We start from the raw sequence: 22,908 nt of genomic DNA, 5'->3' as shown, positions 1-22,908 counted from the left end.
GGCTGAATGACATCCATATATATATATATATATATTGTGTATGTGTCTCTTTTGCAAGCGGAAGCCAGTGACGTGAAAGGAAGATTGCGGGGACGGCACCTGCTGCCAGGGCGGATTGGGTGCGTGTTGGGGTGTAATGTGGAGGAGAAAACCACCACGGCGCCCCGTGTCTTCTTCCAAACTTTTTCCTTTTTTTTCTTATGTGCCGGCGGTTCCTTTTTTTCCTCTTTTTTTTCTTCTCTTTCTTCTCTTTTCATCCAGTGAGACGCCGCCGTCAGTGGCCCTATCCGAAAAAATATACACAGAACCAGAGAGAGAGAGGGAGCTGCAGGCGGCGGAGAAAAGTAGCAGGAGGGTGAAGCCCACAGCTCCACAAGAGGGAAGAAACGGAGGAATTCCACCGTAACTCCATATGCGTAGAGGGGCACGTGTGTGTGGCATCGCGACAACTTCGTCGTTTCTGCACCGTGTGATTTTTTTGTGGTGCAACGCGATGCAACACCGTTGCCACACGTCAAGTTACACTTCCGCCACCACCACCAACACCACCACGGTTTCCACTGACAGCAATGCAGGGAGAAGTCATGATGCCAAGGGCTCGGTGCAGTCGCCGATGCCGTACAAGTCAACACACAAGGGCAGCGGCAAAGCAGCATCACCTCTACGAAATTGGGGCTGCGACAACCACGCAGCGAATGATACTGCCGCCCCTTCCTCATCCTTACTGCACGCTGGTGTTTCTGCTGCTGGTGCTCACGCTGAGGCGAATGGCAGCGAGGCGTCTGCGCGACAAGAGAACCTTGCGGCGTCACGTTCGTCATGTACGGAGGACGCCGGTGTAGTCTCCAGCCGCCCGCTCTCTCCGTTGCAGCGCCGACAACTTCTCTTCCGGCATAAAGCGGCCTTCACACTCACACCGCAGGCACTCCGTCGTGTCAAGTACCTGCTGAAGCGGTGTCACGAAGATCCAGAACATCACCACCATCCAAAAATGCCCGATGGGATTCGTATTGGTGTAAGTCGCCGTGGCTGCAGTGGGTATAGCTACACAGTGAAATATCACTACCCGGAGGATGAAAAGATGCCACCAAAGGAGACGGACAAGCAAGACACGAGGAGGAGTCATGGTAACAACGGTGATACCAGCAGCGCAACTGGGATGCATACAGGAGACGTGGTGGTTTTGCAGGACGGTGTGAAGGTGGTGGTTGATAGCAATGCACTCTTTTATGTTATCGGGACGGAGATGGATTACGTTACGAGGAGTGTGGAGGAAAAGTTTACCTTTCGCAACCCAAACCAAAAGTATTCGTGTGGTTGTGAGGAAAGTTTTATGCCTTTTGATTTGGATGAACAGGAGGCGAAGTAAAAAAAAAAAAAGAAAAAATATAAAAATAAATGACACTAACAAAAACGACAACGAAGAGACAACAGGGATGTTGTGGGGGTGTACTTTGCATTTGCCCTCCGCCATTCTCTCTTCAACTGAATGGAAAAGAAAAAAGAAAAAAGGGAAAGACTAAGTCATGGAACGATGCGATGTGAAATGTATAAACGAGTGAGTGAATAAATACCCCTTTCTTTCTTTCTTTCTTTTTTTTTTTTTTTGTTGTTGTGGTGGCGGTGGTGAATAGGCAGGAGGGAGTTCCTTTCGTTTTATTGTGAGCCTTCATTTTTCATTTTTGTTCTTTTTTTATTTACTTTTTAATTTTTTTTTTGCAGCTGCGCGTAGGGGGGTTCGTGGCTGCGACCAGGCGGTGTCGCGGATGGTGTTTTTTATTAGAGTCGCGGCAAATGTGCGCGGGGGCAATCGCAACATTCGTTTGCGGTTTTCGTCGCACCCGACGTTGTGCGAATTGGCCTGTGCGACGGAGTCGTACTTCATGACGGCTGTCCCGCAGGGGCAGTCATCCTTTCAGCTGGACGCGATGATGTTGTTTGATGAGTTTGCCCTCCGCTGGGTGGAGCTGTACAGTGCCGCGCAGCTTTCAACCGACTGTCAGGTGTACGCCTTTGCGAAGCGCGGAATGGGCCGCCCCGTGCAGGACCGGCCGCCACGACCGGAAATGAGCCGAAGGAGCGTCCGTGCGGACAGGGAGGTGATCCCGCCGCCAGGCAAAACCGTGGCGTGCATCGCATCCTTAAAAGATGGCACTTCGCTGTTTTCCTTTTCTCTCGATGCCACGGAGGATGGGGTGTTAACTGACATCGGCGAAAGTGCTGCGGACGAGGAGGACGCCTGTCGTTGCCGGCGCTGTGCGCCCATCACGGGCTCTCTGGACGCTTTGGGGAGACACAACGCACGGCATGGCGATCGAATCCGCACCGTTTTTGATGCGCTCGACGCGCAGCAGAAGGGTTATTTGCTGTTCACAGACCTGAAACGCGCTGTAGATGCGCAGCGTAGGGTCTTTATAAACTATTCCGCGAAGACGCTTATGGCACTGGCGGATCAGGACGAGGATGGGCGTGTGTCCTACAAGGAGTGGGCGAGTTTTGCCGTCTCGCACCCGGCGGTGGTGGACGCGTTTTTTGATGCCTTTGCCCAACTGTCGAGACGACGTGCGCCGGGCGGGAGTCGTGCTCACGCACCGCAAGCATCATGGTCGTCTCTGACGACTTGTCCTCTGTCTATGGAGGCATATGAGCGGTCAAGGGCCGTATTAACGCACGAAGAGGCACGGCTGGCAGCAGATGCAGTGAGACTTAAAGCACTGCGAGATGCTTGGGAAAAGAGCGGTGTGGGAAGGAGAAAGAGAAGAGGCACAACAACGGAGAGTACCCGTCAGTCATGGCGCGTGCACTCCGTCCTTTTGTACTGACAAGCGATTACTTTATGAAAAATATAATATTTAACTTTTTCCTCCCTCCCGGCGGGCACAAACACACACACACACAGAGAGAGAGAGAGAGAGAGAGAGGAGAGAGAAGATGAGTCCAACACGATACTGCGTGTGGTTTAGTTTTAAATATATATTTGTAATGGTTATATATAAATATATGCAGTTTCCATTTGCACTTGGAGACGGTGTATGAGGAATGCACATTGAATGGCTTTTTCTTTTTTTTTTTTTTGTCTTTTTAAATAGGCCGAAAAAAGCCACAAAAACACACAGAAAGAGACACACAAATCCATACGCACACTTATCTACTCCCTTATTATTATTATTATTATTATTGTTATCGATTGATGTCCAAACGGCTTTCATCCTACACTGTGGGGCAGCGACCTCGACGGCAGTATATTAACAAGGTGACTGAGTTTTTTTTTCGTGAATTAGACAGGGGAATAGGCTCGCCGTATGTCGTACTGTCAACAGGGGTGTTGCTCGCTCTGGTGGGATGGAAGGTGATGGTGTATTACGTGGAGCCTAACCGGAAGATAGATGCGGTATGGCGGCGACCGCAATCACGCGTGCCGATGAGTGATTCACACAACGTTTTCTGGGGCTTTAACATTGGCAGTGACGGATGGAGGGGCCTCCCGACGGGCCGCCATCTCGCAGAGACAATGACGGAGAGTGCCGAAGGGGCGCTGCGACGGCCCAGGCTTGTATACAGCGAGGATAGCGAGGTGCTCGGCCCCCGTGGGGAGAGTCTCAGCGTGGCGTGTATGGAGCTGCCGGAGTATGACACGCGGATTGGGAATGATGTTGTGTACCGCAGCGTGCATTACGTTCACGGCGCCACACGCGAGAAGGTCATGACCCCCACGAACGTTGAAACAGGAGAAGTCGCGGCAGCGGATTTATCAGCCCAGGCAAAAAATGGGGAAGTGAGAGCTGCGGGAGGTCAACCTGTTCCAGCCCCGGCAAAGGCACCTTTGGAGGAAAAGGCGACGGAGGAGGATAATTCATTGTATTTTTCCCGCATGCCGACACGTGGGTTGTCTACGATCCATGGCATGACAAAATGCAGAGCGATTACGTCATTAAATAACTGCGTGCCTTATGCTGGGCATATTGAGAGCGAGTATGCACGAAAGATGATGTTGACGCTTGGGCCTGTTCATATTTTGCGGGACATTGCAAAGACCACCTTTCCCTTGCGTTTCACGACTGCGAAGGAGGCCCCTGTGTCAGCGCTTGTGTGTGGTTTGCATAGCGGTGAGATCCCACGGTGGTTGAGTACGGCCTTTCCAAATTTTCAAGTGGATGTCGTCGAACGTGACGGCACCCTTGCACGCATTTGCCGTCGTTTCCTGGGCTTTCAGGAGTCCAATAATCTTCACTTGTATCTTGCGGAACCCGTTGAATTTCTCCGCCGCACTGCCGTGCCTAAAATCGGTCGGCGCTATGATCTTATCATGTTGGATCTCATGGATGGGGCGGGACGGTTGAACACACAGTACGGCCGTCTGGAGTTCATTAACAGCGTGCGTAATAGTTTGAGTGGCTCCGGCTGCGTCGTTGTGTCGCTTCCAAACCGGGATGGGGCGTTTTTGTACAACATCGTTCAGAACTGGCGATTGGCCTTTGCGGGCCGCACGGTGATTCTCGTGCACTGCGTCACGTCGCCGCAGACATTACTTATGACATTTCAGGACGACGCGACACGTGGAAAGGCAAACTTTGGGACGGTTGCAAATGTCGACGAGTTCAAGGACCTGCTGCGCACCTCCCTTGCACACTACGGCTCGTGGCGCGTGCCGTTCGATCTCACCGGCGAGGTGTCGGAAGGGACATTTCGCGTGCTACGCCCCGGCACGGTGTACTCCGTCGTGGCGTATCTGCCAGCCGGTCACCCGCAGCTAAAAGACATGGCGGCTGCGGAAACTGCTGCGGGGCGTGGCGGTTGGGGGGCGTGGCTGCGGCGGTGGACGGCCACGTGGCTCACGCCCTCACAACGTGCGGATCTTCGGGCCATGAGCAAATAATGGGGTGGAGTGGATGGAAAATAGCGATGGGAACACTCCGAGAGAAGAGGAAAGAAAAGTGTGTGTGTTTGTGTGCGTGGGTTTCTGTTGGTTGTTGGGTGTTCTCTTTTTGATTTTGTTTTGTGCGATGTTGTCTTCGTGTTTCTCCTTCTCTCCCTTTCTTTCTTTCTTTTTCTTTCTTTTTACCCGCTTTGTGTGTGCGGAGGGTGTAGGAGAGGTGTAGCGGGATATCAACACGAACAACAAATAAAAAGAAGAAAAACGAAAACAACGAAACAGAACAAAACCAAAAAAAAAAAGAAAAGAAAAGGAAGGGGAGTTTTATTTCCGTCACGCTACTCGCTTCTCTCCCCCTCTCACTTTCTCTATCTCTGAGTGTGTGTGTGTGTGTGTGTGGGAGGCCGAGGGGTGGAGGGAGAGGAACAAACACACACACACACACAGAGAGAGAGAGAGAGAAAGAGAGAGATTACCTCCTCGCTGCTCCCCCCCTCCCTCACTGGAGGCGTGTGTGTGTGTGTTTGAGCCACGATGTTTGGCGTGACGGTGCTGGCCGTGACGAAAGTCGTCGTTGCTATCTGCATCGGTGCTTTTGCAAGCCAACGGATTCCGAATGCATCTGTGACCGTCCGCGACTTTACGTTTGTGATTGCCAACATTTTGCTGCCGTGTCTTACGTTTTATAACGTCGCATCGTCCGTCAATGCGGAGTTACTCATCCGCTGCTCCGTTCTCTTCCTTTTCTCGCTGTTTGTCATTGGGAGTGGGCTGCTTTGCGGCACAGCGGCATCGAAGTTAATGTTCCGCGTGAGTTGCAGCGGGATCCCTCACGGGCTACGGGACTCCCTGCGTTACACACTCATCTACCAGGACGCCGAGGGACGTCACGTAAAACGTGCGGCGCGAGGTCGACGGCACTCGCCATCACTCAAACCGGTGGTGTGCGTTCTGGTGAGTGGCGCATTGGAGACGCAGCAAGTGGAGCCGGAGGAGGTGCTGCCGCTTCTTGAACCACCCGGTGTGGAATACGAGGAGCAGCCCTTTTACCAATACGCATCGCTGATTGCATGCTCCCTGCAGAACACTGTCACCCTCCCCTTGTCGCTGTTACAAGCACTGGCCGAGTCACTAGCGTGGATTGATCTCGCTGCAGGCACGTCGTTTATCTTCATTTACAGTCTGTCCACTACCGCGTCTCTCTGGGGCTTCGGGCCAGCGTTGGTTGATCGTGCCCAGAAGGAAACGAATAAGCGACGGAAGATACGTGAGTTGCTGGAGCTCCACAAGAAACTGCAGGGGTGCTGCGATGTCGCCACACAAACGGAGGTGAATGAGGAATTCTCATTAATAGCATCACCAATTGGGTTGAATGCGCCCCCCTTTTTAAGCGGAAAACAACCCAATGCGAAATTCCTGTCCACGATTCGAGAAGCCGCATCCAAAAAGATTCTCCACGAAGAAGAGGGAGAAAAGAATGCCTCTAAGATGATGGCTGCAGCGACCGCACACAGCACCGGCGAGCAGACGGATATTCCGCCAGGCGCATGGCGCTGGTGCCTTGCCGCAGCCCCGGCCACGGTTGAAACTTTCCATTATAACTGGAAGGAACGTGGCCTCATTAGGGTGATGTACGCACGCGACTTTGAAGATGAGGCCGAGGCGGAACGTCAAAAAAGAAATACCTTTTTTCCTTTTTTGCGTGCTTTAAAGAATATTGGCGTGCGGCTCTTCAAGACGGTTGCTTTTACATCCTTAATTGCTGGCTTAGTTGTTGGTTTGATCCCGCCGCTGCGATGGCTGCTGTTTGAGGGGCCGCTTTCGATGTTAACAGACTCCATCGCTCTTGTGGCACAGGGGTCTATTCCTTCCTCGCTACTGTTGTTGGGCGCCAATCTCGTGGGGAGCACAAGTTTGACAGCACCGGCGCCGGAGGTTCGGCTTCGCGAGGCTGAGCAAAACACGGAATTTCCGCTTGATGACACGTCTGCGGATCCAAAGGACACGGAGGATTACAACGAGCGACATGAAGTGATTGAGTTTGACGAGCACGCGTCGTTTACGTTGATGAGTCTGCAGCAGCAGCTGCAACAGGCGCCGGTTGTTGTGTCTACGGCGACGTCGTCTGAGAATTCCACGGCAGACTCACCGGACACGTTTTTTTCCGGTAACGGATGGATGAGTGCCGTGCGGCGTGTCTTTGCGTTGCATGGTGTTTGGAAGAGTTTTGTGTTTGGCATCATCTTCATTCGACTGCTGGTGATTCCCGCGGCGGGGTTTTCACTTGTGCTGCTGCTGCGGAGGACGGCCCCTTCATTGTTTGGGGAGAAGCGGGAGCAAAACGTTTTGATTCTCGTCCTGCTTGGCGAGTTGGCTGCCCCCACGGCAATCAACGGTACCATCCTCTTCAACTCCCGGCAGTACATGCCAGGCGTGTGGTCGAGGATGCTGTTTTTTCAGTACCTCATCTGCACACTGACGATTGTACTCTGGTGCAGCCTCTCGCTGTGGATCGTCACGTAAACACCGGGGGCGGGGGGTGGGGGGTGGGGGTCGGAAAGAAGGAAAGAAAGAAATTATGCAACGGATTGATGGAACCAACGAGAAACAAACAAAAGAAAATGAAAGGAAATATAAAAAAAAAAAAAAAAAAAAAAAGAGGGTCTGGGAGATTTGTAGAAGGGAGGAGGGAATGTTTATTTATGTGTGAGTGCATATGGAGGAGGAGGAGGAGGGAAATATTTATATTTATATTTATATTTATATTTATATATGTTTTTGTGTGCAAATTTATGCGGGATGAATTTCAATATTCACCGGCTTTCTTTTTTTTTTTTTCCCCCTTTTTTTTATTTTTCTTTCTTTTTGTGACGTCTGTGAATATTATTTGAGTACCAACACCATCAATTCACCTTTTTTTTTTTTTTTTTTCCCCCATTCCCTCCCTCTTTCATGTGTGGCAGCCGCAGCAGCGGCAGCGGCGGCGGCGGCAAGTCCTATTTGTACTGCCCCTCTTTTATTCCATGTGTATTTTTGTTCAACGACGCCTTTCTCTCTTTATATCCCTGTTTTACATTCATGGCATCGCATGTAATGTTGTTGCTGAGAAGGAAGTACGAGTCACATTTATATAAATTTTATTTAGGGCACACACACACAAGCAGGATAAACAAAAACAACAACAAAGGGGAAAAAAAAAGGAAAAAAAAAGGGTGAAAAAAAGACAACGACAAAAAGAGGAAAGAATAATTTAAGAGTAAAACGTTAAGTACTTGGCGTCACTCTGCCTTTCTGTGTGTGTGTGTGAGCACAGTTTTTTCCCTTTTTTTCTTTTTTTAGCTTGCTTGTACATATACATATATATATATAAATTATATTGTGTTATATATTATATTATACATACAGACATACACACGCACACACACTGGGTTGGGGTGGGGCGGGGGTAGACACACATACTTGCATAAAAGACACGTTCTTTTTTCTGACGACATGCTTGAAAAGTACTTGAGTGCTATTCTTGTGCCTTATTTCTCCAAATACGCGGAGAACATTGACTCAAAGCAACTCAACGTGGACCTCTGGAGCGGCAAGGCATCTCTGAATGACCTCATCCTGAGGCCAAGCATATTGGATGCACTGCTGCAAGGGGAATCTGGCAGCGATGTCCCTACCAGCAGCGGTGTCGCTTCAACTCCTTCCTGTTCTTCTTCTACTGCAGTTCATACGACTGCCGCGTCGACCGCGGTGAGTAGTTGCTTGCCGCTAACGTTGCAGCGTGGTGTATGTAAGAAAGTGAGCATTGTCGTCCCTTTCACGCAACTGCGCTCAAAGCCGGTGGTTGTGGAGGTGGATGAACTTTTTATTTGTGTTTGTGGTAGCACGGGAAGCCGGGATGCGGTGCTCAGTAAGGCCGCAAAACTTGATGCCCAGGCTGCGCATAAGGCACGTGAACTGGAACAGTTTGAAGCAGAACGAAGACGCATGCGGGATGTGGCAGCAGCAGCAGCGGCGGCCAAAGAAGGCGGTAACAATACCGCTGCAGCGTCTCCTTCTGGTCCTGCTGGTACTCGTAGCGGTCATGGTAGTGGCTTTATGGCCGATCCCGGGGATGGCGTTGCCCCGGCGCCGTCTTTACTGACTCCGTTAACAACGGGGAGGGACGGTTATTTCTCCCATCTCGGGGAACTTGTTGTTAACAACATCGTTGTGAAGGTGCGGAGTGTACATGTGCGATACGAGGATGAGTCGACCAAATCTGTTATGGGTGTTATCCTCGGTGGGGTAGAGTTTACAACAATCGACAGCATTACCGGAGAGGCAACGTTTATCGATCCTTCTGGCCTCTCACGCATGCATAAGCGGTTGGAGTTTAAGGGAATGCAGTTTTACTGCGATGATCCTCTTCGATATGAGAGGGAACCGGGGGATTATTTTATCTCGAAGATGACAGACGTGTCAGAGTGGCACGCAGCGATGCGGAATCGTGTGGAGGCGGGGGATATAGAAATGTCCACGGTTCTCGGTCCGGTCAAGGGCCACGTAGATGTGAACTTAGTGTTTAAGAAGTTCATAAAGAACCTCCTGCATGACCCATACTTAACAGCACGCATGAAATTAGGCCCCGTCACTGCGAAGTTTAACCGTGCGCAGTACGTATCACTCATGCGTACCGTATCTTTGTTAAGTAACTGGACAGGAGGAGTAGAGTTGTTTCCACGCCGACCCACCGCTCCCATCCTACAGGACCCTGCCGTGTGGTGGCGCTACGCCATTCGAGCAGTGAGGACCATCACAGGGGCACCACGCCGGGAGAGGCTGCTGCAACGCATTTCGGAAGTATGTATCGTCGACTATCATGTACTCTACCGCGATGTCGTGCGTAAGGCGGAGATGTCTGCCGATAAACAACGCGCATACCGCTTTATTACACGCTTTATGACTGTCCCCGATATGATTGCGGGGCGAAAATACGTCTACACACAGATCGCCAACGCCATTCAACTCAAGCGGAAGGACAATGAGGCTAAAAAGGCCGAAGCGCAATCAAACTTTGCCAAAAAGAATACGGGGCTGGTTTGCGGTGGCTGCGTCGTGGACCAAAGACACCACAGGACATAGAAGAAGAGGAAGCCGCCTTTGAGGAGCTGGAGCGATCGTACGGCATCAACCCGAATGACCCGGAGGGGGCAGAGACGACTATGGTGGATGTGTCCGCGCTGCCCAAATCATACTGCTGGCTGGATGCCCAGTTTGACCTCCCTATGTTTAGTCTGCGGCTGGACATGGGGAAGAGGGAGACTGTAACACTGATGCTGCATTCTGTTAGGACGCATCTTAGGAAATTCAACGCGGCCAACTCTGTGCAGCTTCGTTTCATCACCGAGAATCTGACGCTGTCAAACCCGGTGCAAGATAACGCTCTTCTGGAAAGACTTCCATCACTTGTGGAGGGTATCCCTCTCTCCTCTAGTGCGGCAAGCGCATGGAAAATAGATCCCACATCACGACGGTCATCCTCCATGTCGTCTTCTCTTCTGCCACTTTCGCCGAAGCAACAGGGCGGGGTGCCATTGCTGGAGTGCAGCGCCGCTTTTAACCCCATCGATGCCCAAAAAGAGCCGCAGCTCAAAAACACGCAATTGGACTTCGCATTGGATCTCCGTCTCCTGCCCCTTCGAATCGTGGCGGAGCCGTCCATCATTGATCACGTTATTTGTTTTTTTCAGTTTCCAAAGGGTCTGGATCTCGCGTCTATTGTGCGGAGCACCAAAAGCCTCGCTGCCACAGTTGGACAGGCGGCCTCTTCAGAGTTGCGTCGTGCCATGGCCCACTCGAAGAGCTTTAGTATTAGCGTGGACGCTGCGGCACCGTACATTATTGTGCCGAAAACGCTGCGGGGTTCTGTAGAGGAGCCGGCACTGGCTGTATCCCTTGGACACGTTCAGTTTGAAACTGAACCCCTCACCGAGACGGAGAAGCAAAGTCGCTTGGCGAGCACAACGACCCTTAGTGAAATGAATGAGGACCTGATGTACTATTCTAGTAGCGCTACGTTTTCAAACTTCTACGTGGAGATTGCCCCGATTGGGTTGTCATTGGAGAGGCCTGGTAAAGGCTTTATGCTTGTTCCCGAAGTCGCCTTTTCTGCCAAAGTCTTGCAAATTATTGACGACTCCATTGAAAATCGGGAAAGGTTTATTGTACGAATGGAGGTACCATCACTATGCATGGCGTGCTCTGTCAGTCAAGCCTACATCTTATCCAACATGGTGGAGAGTTGGTTGCTGTATCTTCAGGCGAATGATTCACCTTATGCCGACGAGCAGCTTCCCCCATCGCTGGAGGCCACGCTACGTGGCGGGGAAAGGGCATCCCAATCGGCTGTTGGTGGGCTGGAAGGGCCGCATGGCTTTACACACACGAACAACGCACTGATGCGCAACCGAAAAGGAGAAGAGTCGGAGTCCGATGACATCCCGGCTTCCCCATCGCCATTGGGAAGATCACGAGAGGACCTTCCTTATGTTCGTCTGCACTTAAAGGTCAAGGAGCTTGGCATTCTCATTTATGAAGACGAGCCCGAGACGCTGCAGCCGATGAAGACGCCTCGTTTCACAATGGCCTTCAGCACTGCCGAGGTGACTCTACACGTGCGTACGCTGCAGAAATGTGTAAGCATGATCCTTGAGCAGCCGTATTGCCGTGATGCAAAGGAACCGGATCAGCTGATTCTCAGTGCAACTGTGATCCGCTGCGGTGTGAAGACGGCGCCCGACACCCCTATCCGAGTGGATGTGGAGCTGGAGCCTTCACTGAGATTTTGTTTTGGCACACCCTGCATTCAACTTCTTGAGACGCTGATGGATATTGTGAACCTCGTCGGCGGGGCGCCACGTGTTTTAAAGGAAGGGGATGGGGAGGAGAAGGTGTTTTCTTCCCAACTGCTGCGACACTTCACAGGGTCTACGGCGCCTCGTGGGACTACCACCATCCGTCCCACGAGTCAGCATTCTCAGGTGAACCTCGTGGAGGAGCTGTGCAGTACATACGACACAAACGTGGTAAAACTTTCCCTGCACGTTGCCGGCACAACAGTGGTGGATATCATGGATCGACGCAGAAAGAAGAGGGTACCGCGGAAAGATGATAGTAACGCGGAGTCTGGGGAGGAAAAGAAAACGGCAGAAGAAAGGGTCGAAAATGAAAAGAACGACAAAGAAGAAGGGGAGAAGGAGGAGGAGGATTATCCTTTCGCCCACGCCTCCTTCACAGAGGTGACACTTTCTCTTACGAAGAATGGGGCGACGCTGGAGGTGAGTGGCGGGGTGGGGCAGGTTACTTTTGCCCTTGCAGAAGCCCACGACGTTGCCCCGGCGCATCGCACCATCGTGCAGTACAAGGCCTCTCCGTCACGGACCCCTCTCCGGCCGGCGTTGCAGCAGGATGGTCCCTTTCTGGACACACACCTCGTACGCCATGAATCGCATGAGCACATCAATTTTTCCTACCGCACTAGTCTTCCGGTGGTTCCTATTTTTGAGACAGACTGCAAAGGCAAGCGGCATTTGTCCAATGCCGCTGAACTGCGCTTCTCAAGCTTTGTGGAGATTGAGGTCAGCTCCAGTACGGTGCTTCTCGATGTATACAGCATTCTGACCGTGACACAGTACTTCAGCTCCGGTCTCTTTGCCCGCGTGACACAACTAACAAGTCGACCGCGGTACGATGGACGTGTCACGGTGTCTTCACCGCCGGTACAGCCACCAACTCTGTTGACAAGCTTGCGGGTGTACGCGCGGGATTTGTTTTTTATTCTTCCCATCGACACCCGCACAACAGGTGATGGATATTTTCAGGTTACAGTCGATCACGTCGTTGTGCAGAGCAGCCTGCTGTCAGCGGAGGGCAAACAAACAATGAACATTTCTCTGCGCGAGATTCGTTTGCTTCACACGTCTTTAAAGGAATTTGCAGCCGTTGCTACTGGGTCCGAGGGCGAAAATGAGGAGCCACACACACTGATGCCTACAACAACCCTTGACATGTCTGTGAAGACTCCACTCGACCCGCTCTCAGATGAGCCGCTTCATGTGGACCTGCGAGGTGAGGATGTCACACTTCAAATTACGGAGACTGACATTGTTGAGCTCTGTCGACTTGCAAGCGGCAACCTGAGACGTATGCCACCACCGCCATCTGTACATGCCGTGGTGTCGGCACCAAAGTCGCCACAGTTGGTAGAATCCTCATTGGCACCCTCCATATCTCCGTCGTCGTCAACGATGCATATGCCTGAACGACCGGCTGATATCTCTTTTGTTGCATCGGAATCTGGCTTGAATTTGCTTCCTATTCCTCGCGCTGTTCCTCCATATATGGATAAGGAGAACACGGGCCGTGAGGTGCGCGTTCTTTGGCGGGCCAGTAAAGTATGCTTGAATCTTCTTGATGAGTCAACCAACAAGATGCGGTTCCGTGTAGAAGGGAATGGGTTTATATTTCAAGTGTTTGTGCCTAGCAATGATGTGACTGTGGGATGGGAGAGTTTGGAGCTAAATGACGTATATGAGGTGACACAACGTGCCTCCATGATGTTGTGTGGAGAAAGCCGCGTCGAACTGCGTAACATTTTGACTTCCACCGAGATTCTTCAGAAGAACTTTGGCATGCGCAGTAGTGTGACGCAGACCTCGGATAGGTCCGTGTGGGATTTGTGGAGCGGCAGGGTGTCCGGCACCGAGGGGTACTCGGTGGATATCGACACGGAGCTGCTGGAGGTCCCAACAGTGGTGGTTGACTTCACGTTGAAGCGTTTCGCCGTGTCGGACCAGTGGCTTGCGGTGCATGACTTCTTCTGCAATGAGGCCGTCATGGCTGCATTGCAGCCCATGATGGGGGCGGCAGAAGCCTCTCCTTCCTCTTCTCTGCCATTGTCGCCAGACGGGAACGATGCGGAGGCGAAGAGGCGATTCCATTGTTTGATTAAAACACGGACCGTGAACGTGCCATTTTTGACGACGTCACGTGAAGAATTTATTGAGGCGGACATAACATCGCTCTTTGTGGACTTTTTGGCGCTCCCCGGTGTCAGCAACGTTACGGTGCGAATGCAGGATTTGGAGGTGCGACACCGTGCCTCGGCGGAGCGTATTCTCTACAGGCAGAGTGACACCGCCCCTAATGCAGGTGGGTCGCAGGAGGAGTTGCTGCGCCCCGTCACGGATGCGGCACCAATCCCTGGCGTTGCCTTTTCCGGGTCCGTGGAGGGGGAGGCTTCCGCTGCGGAAAAGGCATCCGGTGGGGATATCTTGGCCTTCTCCGGCAGCTTTGACGCGGGGGCGGAGCGGCAGAAGGTGACCGTCTCACTGGGGCAACTCACCGCGCTCTTCTCCATGCCACTTATCATGCAGCTTGTGGAGTATTGCACCCGACCCGACCAGCCCATTGCGAAAATTTCCAACTTGGGCGTCATGCGGGAGCGGCGCGAGTGGCTGGCACGCGCGGCAGAGAATTTGGTTCAGAGTGGTGCCTTTTCGCTTAGTTTGTTGTGGCGACAGCCCCGCATAATTCTAGCTGGTGATGCGCAGGACCTCGGGAATAACTTGCGCAGCATCGAGGCACAGCTGGGGATTATGCGTTCGACAGTTTCTTTGGACAAACGCAACGGGAATTACACGGTTGCGATGAAGGTGACGGACATGGCAATCCCTGACATGCTGGAGAAGTCCTCGCTGCGGCTATCATATGCGCTGAAGGACAGGAGGGAAAATGTGGATGTTGTTCTGGATAAAACGGCAGCCCTACTCCATCCTGAGGAGTTGGAGAAATTATTGTGGGTTCTGCACCGTAACCTGATGGCACCGACCACGACAATCAGCGCCCAACGTGACAGGGCAGGAATGAAGACAGAGGCATCCTTGGAAGCACCCGTGAGTCCGAAGAAGAAAGAAGAAAAAGAAGAAGAAAACGAGAAGGTCCAAGAAGGGGTCACTCACGTGGAGGAAGCCACCTTGCGGACAATTCATTTCCGTGCGGAGGGCGTCGTCCTTGCCATTCACGATGTCGTTGGCATCAACGCACACACGGCCTCTCTCAGTGGAATTGACGTGGAGGTGGCACCCTCTGGTGATGTGCGCATGACAGTGGGCTCCCTCACCATACTGGAGCACTTCACCAACCGCCAGCTGGCGCAGTCGCTCGGAGACCAACCAATCACAGTCTGTATGTCAAGCGCAGAGAAGACTGTCAACGTCACACTTGCGGATATGAGATTTATGCTTATTCCAAAGGCGCTGGGAAGCATTTTCAACACGCTGCTTTCCGTGCAGTTTCCACCGCCATTAGAAGAGATCCTCGTCATCGAAACCGGGACAGAATTATCTCCAATGGACACCCACGGGAAATCTCCCGTAATTACGGCTACTGAAGCCCCTACCACTGAAAGTCAAACGATGACAGGACCTTCTTCTCCGGTTCTTTCCCGTTGCATTCTGGTGTCGTTGAATCACTGCTCTGCCGTTGCAGTTCTGGGTAGTCGTGATGTTTGCGTCGCCGAGTTAAAGGACTTCATTGTGGATTGGCGGGCATACACCGATGCCTCCATGAGGCTTACGGCATCCATAGAACAGGTCATTGTACGGGATACCTTCTCAACAAGCACTCTGTACCCTGAAATACTCCAACCCCTCCTTGAGGGAGCGACAGACACGAAGGGACAAACGCCATCAGGGGTCATTGAGTTTTCATTTATTTCGTTGCCACACAAAAACCTCAACAGCAATAAAAAAATAAGTTCGAGTGGCCATATTGGTGAGGGGGATGCAGATAGGTCCGTACCCTCGTATACGTACCAGTTGCACTGCCAAATTCCATCCTTTGCCATCGTTTTGGTACCGGAGGTGACATCTGCCATTGTGCGTTTGCTTTCAGAAGTAAAGGAACATATATCGGATGTCAACCGTGAGAAGGCATACGATTACGTTGCAGACAAGACAGTTCAAACTGTTCAGGAGCGGCAAGAGCTGACGCAGGTGGAGTTGACCCTCCATCGTTCGTCTATCATATTGGTGGATTCGGCCAACTCCTCCAAGACGATGGAGATGTGCCCGGGCAATTTTTTTGTGCGGAATGAAATTTGTTGCCACCGCTCGGATGAGTCAACGCCGCCAGCCGAAAGCTACGTCGAGGTGTTCCGCTTACACATCAACCGAATGTCATTAAACGTGCTTGGGGCTCCCGCCTTTAGTCACAATAGTGTGATTGAGATTAATGTCTTGCGGGGTATTGGGGAAAACTCTGCCTCTTCCTTAATGGAGCTTACGCCCTCTGCTGAGCTTTCTTCGTCCGACACGACCAGCGTCTCACTGGTCATCCCTACACTCTCTGCACACTTGACGCGGGGACAATTGGAATGCCTTTTGGACGTCATGGGTGCCTGGAGGAATTCCGGTCTCTCCGGCATCCCAGTGGAGGGCGTGCCTGTCGTGGCATCCTCGACGTTGCAGGCGGCAGGCGGTGGTAGTGGTGGTAGTGGGCATCCGGAGGGTGCGGCCAGCGGCGCGACACCACTTGCGACGTCTCTTTTGGGAACGATGGCGATGAAAAAGAAATCCAATTCTGGGAATTCGGCCCTGCTACATTCGGGCAACACCGCGAATGTCACACCCCTATCACCGGATACGTTGACACCATCGAACCGCGGACGCAGTGGCAGTGGGAGAGGCGGTGCTACCGGTGGATCGATCACTTTAAAGGCGAATATGCAGCGATTTGAGGCGAACATCGACGGAGTTTTTCAGCTTGATGTGGATCATCTGGACTTTAAGTACTCGACGAATCCCGGGGTGAATACCACCGTTACCACCATTGCGTTAGATACAATTGCACTACGGCATCATGTGTGTGGTGTCAGTGACCTTCGTGCCGACATCCATCTTTTCGTGATGAGGAAGGCCCAACTCACCTCTACAGTGACGGTTCAAGTGTCTTTGGCAGCCCGCATGTCGGAAACGAACACAAACATCACAATGGACAGTTTACAGATGTCAATTTCTCCGCTGGTGCTACTTGACGCGAGAGAGATGCTGTATGGGCCATTTTGCACAAAAGTCCTTCGCCTTCCTCTTTCACCCATTCCCGTTTGCAGGTTGACCACCGATGTGCACGTCTTGGGCTCGGACCTGGTGCTCGACAGTCATCATATTATCATCACGACGGGGAAGACACGTTGCTCCTATAAACTTGACTTGAATCAGCACAAACTTTATCTGTCAGGCACCCCAACTGCCCAGATAGTCTTGGATGACAACTGCCAACTGATCCTCACGAATGGCTGTATTGTTGTGCCCGGCATGTATGCGTTGAGTTCATTTGTCAGTTTCGGTCTTAATGCGACACTCTTTACGACGGACACGTGTATCATTGAGAAACAAGTGCACCACGGTCGAAACCTCGCACCATTTGTAAAGCCGAGCAAAAGACGGAGCAAGGCAGTACCAGATTCTTACTTGCTGTCTGGAAACAAGAATGCCGTCCCCTCTTCCCTCCCTTCAGTAAAGCCGTTACCACAGTCAGGAGTCCTTTCCCCACCCATTGCCACCATTACCCCCGTTCATGCTGGATCTCCATCCAATTCCACGTCAAACTTCATGGGAGACGATGTTCGTACGATTGCGTCCTTTCAGTGCAAGGAGTTCACTATGCGAACTTTGTCTGAGGAGGTAGAAGAGATTAGTGTCACAGTAACCGCGTCAACTTCTTTTCTTTACTTGCAGCAGACGGAAAATGGGGTGTTAACACAACGTTCGGCCAATATTTCTCTTAAGGATATGCATACCTCTGAAGAAGACGAGAACACGCTGTTTCCAACGACATTAGAGTTATCATTAGCGGGGGCCGACACCATCTGTATTGTTGCAAATTTAAGCGGATTGGAGTTATGCCTACGTATGGCTCTTTTACGTTCGTTATTGGAATTTGGTAATGATTTCATGACCGCCTTTATTGGGGAGGCCATGCTTCAACGACATGCGCCGCAGGTGGCGCTTGAGAATGAGGACCTCCAACCACTAGTGGATTTACCAGTTGCTGGGGACTGTCTTTCTTGTGGCAGTCCTGGTGCTTCATTGGGCGAGTCCAAAGACGCAACAGGTGTGTTATGTTACCACTGTTGCACTGGACGTCGTACGCTGCCCGCGACAGAGATAAACTTTGATGTTCCATTGGTGGACTTGGTGCTATTGGGTGGCCAGGGTGGCATGCTGCAGTTGTACACATCAAGCGGCATCGCGGTAACCGTGGCGCCTGATAAAGAATTTCAACTGCAGATGAAACTGCAGGTTTACAATTTAAATCCCCACGCAAACATTTGGGAGCCGCTAGTGGAGAGGTTTGAGGCGGGCATAAGTGGGAATGTGACGTCGTCCACGTACAAGATTAAGGTGGACCGCTTTGACTACGTCTTTTCACCTGACAACATGAAGCTTCTCTCTCAGCTTGCAGCGGAATTTTCCCCCACCTCCAAACTACACAGGCAGCTTCGTAAAAAACTCCGAGATAACGTACATAAAGTGCTGACGGGGGAAAAACCACTGGAAGATGGAATGGGGGGCGATACATTGAGGTCCATGATGAATATTCAACAGGTTTCTCTTGTGCAATCTCCTCACTACAACGAGGACGATAAAATATGCGCTTTTGTCGTGGTGACAAATTATCTTAACGAGTCGCTTGAGGTGGATGGCAAGACGGTGGAGCCTCGCGGGGGCCGTTTGGAGTTTGCAGCCACATCGAGTAGTGGCGTTGTGCGGCGCTGCGGCGTTGTGGGTGACGGAATGACAATCCATTGGGCCAAGTCGCCGTTATACGTGCGTGGACATGACATGTTGGCAGAGGTGCGGTTGGAGTTCTCCCGTGACGAAGAGGCCTTCCGTCTGCATTGCGTGGTGCGCCTTCACTGCTACCCTGTCCACCGCAGCAACATGATTATTTGCTTCGAGAATAAAATCAGTACATTTGTAGAGGTCGTTCGTGGATTGCCGGCGGTAAGTCCGCATGAACGGTTTTACTTTCATTCAAACTTCTCACTGGATGAGAAGTTATATCTGCGTCCTGTGCGCCTTGCTGACGGAGAGGAATACACGGCGGCCGTGACAAAGCAGACCAATGTGACGCCCACATTACGTATGCTACTGAACGCTTCTTTCATCACACTCGTCTGTCGCGGGAGTAAAAATACCCACAATGACTTTATATTTAGAATGAAGGAGCAGCAGGATGGCGTACGTGCAGGTATTCCAACTTTTCTTATTTCTATTGAGCCTCAAATTTATATCCAAAATTGTCTTCCATATGACGTCTTTTTCTCCATTGGAGGGGCTGGATCAAAGAAGCAACAGCGGTACTGTGCTGTGGTGGAGTCCGCGCAGAAGGCGGATGTCGTGCTTGGTGATGTGGGCATCGATGAGTTGGCTCTCCACCTTGAGCTGCAACAAAACCATTCAAGTACCGGTGGGATGACCACAACGTACAGAACACAACGCGGCATATCTCTTTCACGTGGATTCACACGCGTAACGCTCACTGCAGCTTCGAAAGAAACACAGGAAATGCGTATCCATGTGCAATGCATGGGCAATATCATTCTGCTGGGTACGCCCTACAGCATTGTCAACTTCACCCCATTGGATCTGCAGGTGTGGGAGTCGAATAGTTTAGGGGAGTTGGTCTCCAAGAAGAGAACGAACTTTGGTATACTACCGAAGAAAATGCAACGGACATATGCCGCATCGCCCAGTGGAAAAGATACCACGGAGTTTTTTGTGAATATAAGCGTTGGTGATATGTGGGCGTCTGCTGTACCCTTCCATGTGCAGGGTCGGGGGTTGATTACAATGATAGAGAGGAACGTTGCGGTCTCGCGCGTAGGAACGAGAAGCGTATTCCATTTTGTTTACCTTACTCAAGTGGACATGTATGGTACCCGCTTTGTGACCATTGTGCCACGTTGGATTCTCGTTAATTGCACCTCACGCCCACTTTACGTTGCGCAGGCGTTGAAACAATCTGCATCAGCGCCAGGAGCAACAACAACGGCATCGTCATCTTCCTCCTCTGCGACGGCTGCTGTTGCTGTTGGTGAGAGTAGTGGTGGGATGAGTAGTCGTAGTAGTGGTGATTATAAAAATTGGAGCGCCAGGCTGAGGAAATCGGGGACATTATTATCTCCGATCCCAACTTTATCCGGTGAAGGATCACTGTATGCATGTAGCAAGGAAATAATGCAACTGGCGCCAGCAAATTCTGCCACGCCATTTTTTTCAACACTGAACAGTACTCCGGATGTGGGTTATGGCGCGTTTCTGCTGCAGGACACCCATGCCCCCATACGAGGGGATCCTGTGAGCTTGGAGGAAATCAGCAGTACGTTGGTGGTGGTCCATGCTGCAGGCGACACACCTGAAATGGATGGATCGGACCGCATTGTGGAGGTCTCTGTGGCTACTCAAGGCCCCTACACCTTCGTGACCATGCAGGATCCTGTTGTGCCGCCATACATCCTTATTAACCGGACAGAGAAGACTCTCGATTTGTATGACACACAAGATCGGTTTCTCGCTCAGGTTAAACCTGGATGTGTAAAGCCCTTTGCTATGGATGTGCGTAACGGCAATAGTCGAACACGCGTGTCTTTTGCAAGGGATTTTGCTGCTACATGTTTTGTTGGGCACAAATCGATCCTGGCTGCTGTTAATAGTCCTGTGGCTACTGCCGAGGCTAAGACCACTATGGAAATAGACAAAAAAAGAGAGGAGGAAACTTCAAGCTTTGTGGAATTCAATTTTCAACGGCGCATGACACCGCAGGAGGCATCCAACCCACTTGGTATTGAGTACAATCTCAGTCTTGGGCCATTTGGTCAACAGATTGTGGAGATTGTTTACTCCACGGGTAGCACGGAGCGGACACTGCACAAATACCAGCCTTCTCCGCCCTCCCCACTGGATGTCGTCCTGAACATTAACGTGCTTTCTATTTCCATGGTGATGACCGATAGAGATGTGCTCTTTGGGGCCATTGTTGACACACGTGTACACTTCAATCGAGAAGGCACGAAGGAGGTTTTTGATTTCTCCATTAAAAACTTTCAAGTAGATAATCAGACTGAGATTAAACCCTTCTTTGAGGTTGCTGTTGTTGCCATTCGTAACTCTCCGGATGTGACGTGCCTCTCTGGGCATGTAGAGCGTATTGTAGTTCCCGCCAAAGCCATATTGTATCTGAATGAGGTTCGTCTTGATGTTGTTCCCGTGGCGTTGCGCATATCTGACAATGTATTGGTTGCTCTTGCAGCATTTGGAGCACAACTAAGCACGGAGTTACCGTCGCGGCAAACGTCCCCGACGGAAGAGGAGTTGTTTGATAAGGCACAATCAACCGTGAGTGCCATGGATACACGTGTGATTATGGAGCGTATGGTGGTGAATCCACTTGTGGTGCGACTTTGGTTTGAGCGTGAGGTAGACGGTCATGACTTTATACGAGAACATATACAAATTCGCACTGCGGCTCTTGTGTCCATGTTGGTTCGCTCCTGTGAGGATGTACGGATTGCCACGCCCGGTATTGCTGTGCGGAAGCGCTCCTCCAGTGCCGGCCTGATGCTGAAGTGGCTGATTCAAGTTTACCTCGACGGTATTCGTAACGAAATTCATGGGATTCTCTTTCAGTACGCGTCATCTCTGCCTCTGCTTGGTGTGCCTATTAAACTCGTGTCGGGGATTGGCAGTGGCGCCATGAAATTTTTTCAGGAGCCTATAGCGGGTCTCTCGAGATCCCCCAAGGCTTTTGCGATGGGCTTTGCCAGTGGCTCCTCGGCCTTGGTGACGGAAGTGATGGGCGGTGGACTGGGCGCCGTTTCCAATCTTGCGAAAACGGGAGCGGACATCATGGGCGCCGCATCGGGTGGAAGGGAGCGGAAGCGAACGAGTCTACTGCATGGCATCACCAGTGGGGTCACAGGCGTACTCACGAAGCCGATGGAGGGCGCTGCCGAGTCGGGCGCCACGGGACTTGTGCGCGGGGTTGGCATGGGGCTTATTGGGGTTGTTACGAGGCCTATGGCGGGTTTGCTGTCGGATGTTTCGAAGGTTACCGGCGCCGCGGCGCAGTTGTGTGACGAAAGTTACATTCCGGATGTTCGCCGCCTGCGGAAACTAAGGGAGTTTCACGCGATGGGTGCGGTGGCGGAATACGAGTCTGTTCTTTCCGTCTACGAGTACGAGCGTGGGGAGCATGACGGGCTGCGCTGGAAAGGGAACACCTTTATTCCCACCGACGGCCCGCAGTGGTATCCGTACACGAAAGAGCAGGCTGAGCGCGCGCGTGGCGTGTCCTCCAGCAAGTGGAGCTTGGAGATGGCCAACACAAACTTTGAGGGATGGCGCTTCTCCACGAAATACTACGGGGTGTACACGAGAGAGCAGGTGCCAACGGCGCGGGTGCGGAGACGGCGATGGGTGGCGGTGCTCAGATCACCATTGACATCCCGCGTGGTGCGGCTCGTGCAGCGAGGGGCCACCACCGTGAGCGGAAGTCATGCTGCCGGCGGCGATGAGAGTCGTCGCGGGGGAGACACGACGACAAACACCGCGCCCACCCGCTCCTCGACGGGTGCTGCAAACGTGTTGCCTGCAATTCAGGGGCCCCGTTCTGCATCGGGGGCCGCGGTGTCTCACGAGGCAAAGACGCCAACGGCAGCGCCGGTGACGGAGGGCCAACAGCAGCAACAACAGCAGGAGACGCTACCAGAAGTATCGGTGCTGCCGCGCGAAACTTCCCTTCCCAACGAGCAGGTGGTGGAGCTCTACGAGTACGAGTCAAAGCTGCCGTTGATTGGATGGGGCAGTCGTTTTCTTCCGGCCGGTTGCTCGCACTGGCAGTACCGCGACGGCCGTGCAGCCCCGCGCAAGTCGGACTTTCAGCTGCGCCAGGGCTGGGTGTGGGCATCGGCGTGGGCGCTCGCCAGCGCTGGT

General features: G+C 52.0%; 4 protein-coding genes and 1 pseudogene across 4 annotated transcripts, besides 21 other annotated features; all 5 read left to right on the top strand.

The window, feature by feature from the left end:
* Positions 1–197: part of a sequence feature (areas merged during assembly that could not be assigned to a particular haplotype. This can correspond to areas where the two haplotypes were merged or to regions with more than two copies in the genome that were merged during assembly.) that runs on past the window's edge.
* Positions 16–35: a microsatellite.
* Positions 198–22,908: a sequence feature (heterozygous, non-Esmeraldo-like haplotype).
* Positions 213–253: a repeat region.
* On the top strand, positions 413–1,369 carry Tc00.1047053509901.130 (hypothetical protein, conserved; the record flags this gene model as incomplete). The annotated part of the gene is made up of 1 exon (XM_807441.1): positions 413–1,369. The coding sequence occupies one exon, from the start codon at positions 413–415 to the stop codon at positions 1,367–1,369; it is 957 nt and encodes a 318-aa protein (XP_812534.1).
* Positions 1,368–1,426: a sequence feature (T-rich).
* Positions 1,577–1,608: a microsatellite.
* Positions 1,673–1,718: a sequence feature (A-rich).
* On the top strand, positions 1,767–2,822 carry Tc00.1047053509901.120 (hypothetical protein, conserved; the record flags this gene model as incomplete). The annotated part of the gene is made up of 1 exon (XM_807440.1): positions 1,767–2,822. One exon carries the CDS (start codon positions 1,767–1,769, stop codon positions 2,820–2,822), a length of 1,056 nt encoding a protein of 351 aa, XP_812533.1.
* Positions 2,898–2,929: a microsatellite.
* Positions 3,157–3,184: a microsatellite.
* Positions 3,191–4,876, top strand: Tc00.1047053509901.110 (hypothetical protein, conserved; the record flags this gene model as incomplete). The annotated part of the gene is made up of 1 exon (XM_807439.1): positions 3,191–4,876. The coding sequence occupies one exon, from the start codon at positions 3,191–3,193 to the stop codon at positions 4,874–4,876; it is 1,686 nt and encodes a 561-aa protein (XP_812532.1).
* Positions 5,018–5,058: a sequence feature (GA-rich).
* Positions 5,115–5,189: a sequence feature (T-rich).
* Positions 5,252–5,272: a microsatellite.
* Positions 5,319–5,345: a microsatellite.
* On the top strand, positions 5,408–7,396 carry Tc00.1047053509901.100 (hypothetical protein, conserved; the record flags this gene model as incomplete). Its single annotated transcript, XM_807438.1, has 1 exon — positions 5,408–7,396. One exon carries the CDS (start codon positions 5,408–5,410, stop codon positions 7,394–7,396), a length of 1,989 nt encoding a protein of 662 aa, XP_812531.1.
* Positions 7,479–7,531: a sequence feature (T-rich).
* Positions 7,610–7,647: a sequence feature (AT_rich).
* Positions 7,695–7,740: a sequence feature (A-rich).
* Positions 7,832–7,864: a microsatellite.
* Positions 8,041–8,122: a sequence feature (T-rich).
* Positions 8,219–8,287: a microsatellite.
* Positions 8,366–22,908, top strand: Tc00.1047053509901.90 (annotated as a pseudogene; the record flags this gene model as incomplete).
* Positions 12,040–12,119: a sequence feature (CT-rich).
* Positions 14,814–14,841: a microsatellite.

This window comes from Trypanosoma cruzi, genomic scaffold, assembly GCF_000209065.1.
Source record: "Trypanosoma cruzi strain CL Brener 1047053516517 genomic scaffold, whole genome shotgun sequence".
Taxonomy (NCBI): domain Eukaryota; phylum Euglenozoa; class Kinetoplastea; order Trypanosomatida; family Trypanosomatidae; genus Trypanosoma; species Trypanosoma cruzi.
The sequence above is the reverse complement of the archived record's forward strand: the minus strand, read 5'-3'. Positions and strand labels throughout refer to the sequence as shown.